General features: G+C 62.8%; 1 protein-coding gene across 2 annotated transcripts in view; it reads left to right on the top strand.

The window, feature by feature from the left end:
* The first annotated feature begins 282 nt into the window (after window positions 1–282).
* The window catches only part of LOC310961471 (kunitz-type protease inhibitor 1-like), an 8,015-nt gene continuing 5,797 nt past the window's right edge, over window positions 283–2,500 (top strand). For both annotated transcript variants that reach the window (XR_014593632.1, XM_083933545.1), the window contains exons 1-3: window positions 283–838; window positions 1,268–1,428; window positions 1,529–1,670. Coding sequence is in view for 1 of the 2 variants with exons in the window: in XM_083933545.1 (XP_083789671.1) it covers window positions 406–838; window positions 1,268–1,428; window positions 1,529–1,670 (736 nt within the window). In the remaining variant the exon portion in view is untranslated. The remainder of the gene's footprint in view (window positions 839–1,267; window positions 1,429–1,528; window positions 1,671–2,500) is intronic.

The following is a 2,500-nucleotide window of genomic DNA, read 5'->3' as shown; positions in this document are numbered from 1 at the left end:
CTGTGAGGGGACAGTGCTAACCACCACACCACCGTGCCGCCCCAGACATGGAAGTGACCCTGGTGCAGTGGCATACCACATATATAATAGTTATTATAATAATAATAAAGGAATATCTGAGCTCATGAACAGCAGGTGACGTCACGCTTTACTGACTGGTGCCATGGAAACCGAGGGAACACCTGTTTGTTCCTCCCGCAGGTGTCACACCTGAGTGACGTCACTGAGGGGTCGGGTCACAGGCGTGTCCTCAGCCTCTTCCTGTTAGTGAGCAGGTGAGACTCTCACACTCACACACACACACTCACACACACTCACACACACTCTCACCTGAGCACCGCAGCAGCTCAGTTCGGACGCGTCAGGAGCGGAAAACGTTTTTCTTCGGCTCCGTTCACCGTGAAGATGCCCCCGCGCTCCTCCTCCTCCTCCTCCTCCTTCTCCTCTTCCTCCCTCCTCCTCCTCCCCCTCCTCCTCCTCCTGCGGCCCTCCGGAGCGGCGGAGGACGCGGCCGCGGCCTGCGGCGGCTCTTTCCGCGCCGGTCAGCAGAACTTCGTGCTGGACGCGGAGGACGCGGTGAAGGAGGGCGCGGCGCTGCTGGACACTGCGCATGCGCGCTCCGAGGACACCTGTCGGAGCGCGTGCTGCGCGGACCCGCGCTGCAACCTCGCGCTGCTGGAGCCGCCGCGCGGCCCCGCGTCACAGAACCGCACGTGCGTCCTGTTCGACTGCGTGCACAGGAACCGCTTCGTCTGCAGGTTCGTCAACCAGGACGGGTTCCTGAGCTACATCCGGGACTCCGTGTTCCAGAGACACCTGCAGGGGCCACAGGGGCCAGGTGAGTGACCACAGGGACCACAGGGGCCACAGAGTCCACACAGGGAGCAGGTGAGTCCACACAGGGACCACAGGGGCCACAGAGTCCACACAGGGGCCACAGGGACCAGGTGAGTCCACACAGGGACCAGGTGAGTCCACACAGGGGCCACAGAGTCCACACAGGGACCACAGAGTCCACACAGGGGCCACAGGGGCCAGGTGAGTCACCACAGGGGCCACAGAGTCCACACAGGGACCACAGAGTCCACAGGGGCCAGGTGAGTCCACACAGGGGCCAGGTGAGTCCACACAGGGGCCACAGGGACCAGGTGAGTCCAGATCTGGACCCACAGAGAAGCTGGGACCCGTGCTGCTGCAGAACCACGTTGTCCTGAACCAAAGCTCTTATTTTGAAAGTCTGCTCCTGTTCGTCCCTGTGTGTCTCCAGGTGAACAGGCTCCGCCCATCGCCATTGCTGGCCGTGATGTCATCGTTCAGCCCGGCGAGACGGTGACGCTCAACGGCATCCAGAGCCTGGCGCTGGGCGACGCCCACATCACCGGCTACCGCTGGACCCTGCAGAGCGGGGACGCCGGCGCCAAGATGGAGGTAAGGACACAGTCAGGGGGCGGAGCCTAACACCGCGCTGACCAATGGGAACAGGGACTCTACTGTCAATCAGGTGATTCAAACCAAGTCTCCTCGGCAGGACACGGACTTACCTGACCAGGTGCGTGTGTCCGACCTGCGGCCCGGCTCCTACGTCTTCCAGCTGACCGTCACCGACTCCAACGACCAATCACACGCCTCCAAGGTCACGGTCCTGGTCCTCAGCCCGGAGCTGACCAGCAGTGAGTGCTCATGGGAAATGTAGTTTTTCTGTCTGAACCTTTAATCTGATTCATCTACAAACGTTTACACGGGGCCGGGTCTCAGGGGACCAGCTCCAGCCTCTGATCCTGGATCAGGTCTCAGGGGCAGCAGCTCCAGCCTCTGATCCTGGATCAGGTCTCAGGAGCAGGAACTCTTCTGGGAGACCAGATCCTGAAGGCCTCCTTCTTCAGGGGGACCCCTGACCCCCGGGGTCCACCACGGTGCTCCAGGGTCCCCGCCCCTTGAGGCACCTGAGACCTTGAGGCCACAGCTCACCGCTGCAGCTTCAGCAGTGGAAGCTTTGAACATCGCCCGCTCCGGTTCGATGCCCCCAACCTCCACAGGGACGCCAGAAAAGCTCCTCCGGAGGTGTGAGGTGAAGGTCTCTGGGACAGGGGCCTCCTCCAGACGGTCCCAGTTCACCCGCACTACTCGGGTACACCCGCCCGGCCCCTCACACCCTGGGCCCCTCCAGAGAAGACCAGGGTCCAGCCCCTATCCAGGAGCACGGGTCCAGATCCAGACTGTGTGTGGAGGTGAGCCCCCCCAGATCTAACTGGGAGCTCCACCTCCCTCACAAGCTCCGGCTCCTTCCCCCACAGAGAGGGGACGCTCCACGTCCCCAGAGCCTCTGCTGCCCGGGTCTGGACCCTCCAGGCCCCTCACCTCACTGCCCCCCGTGCAGCAGCGCCCCGACCCCAGAGGATCCTCCTGGGCCTGGCTCCAGACGGGGCCCCGGTCTTCCTCCGGGCAGGGTCTCTCCTCCTCTTCCTGGTTTGTCCGTAGAGTCTTTGTGAGGCGTTCTTAG

The sequence above is a fragment of the Echiichthys vipera genome, assembly GCF_963691815.1.
Source record: "Echiichthys vipera genome assembly, chromosome: 19".
Taxonomy (NCBI): Eukaryota; Metazoa; Chordata; class Actinopteri; order Perciformes; family Trachinidae; genus Echiichthys; species Echiichthys vipera.
This window is presented reverse-complemented; position numbering and strand designations above follow the sequence as displayed.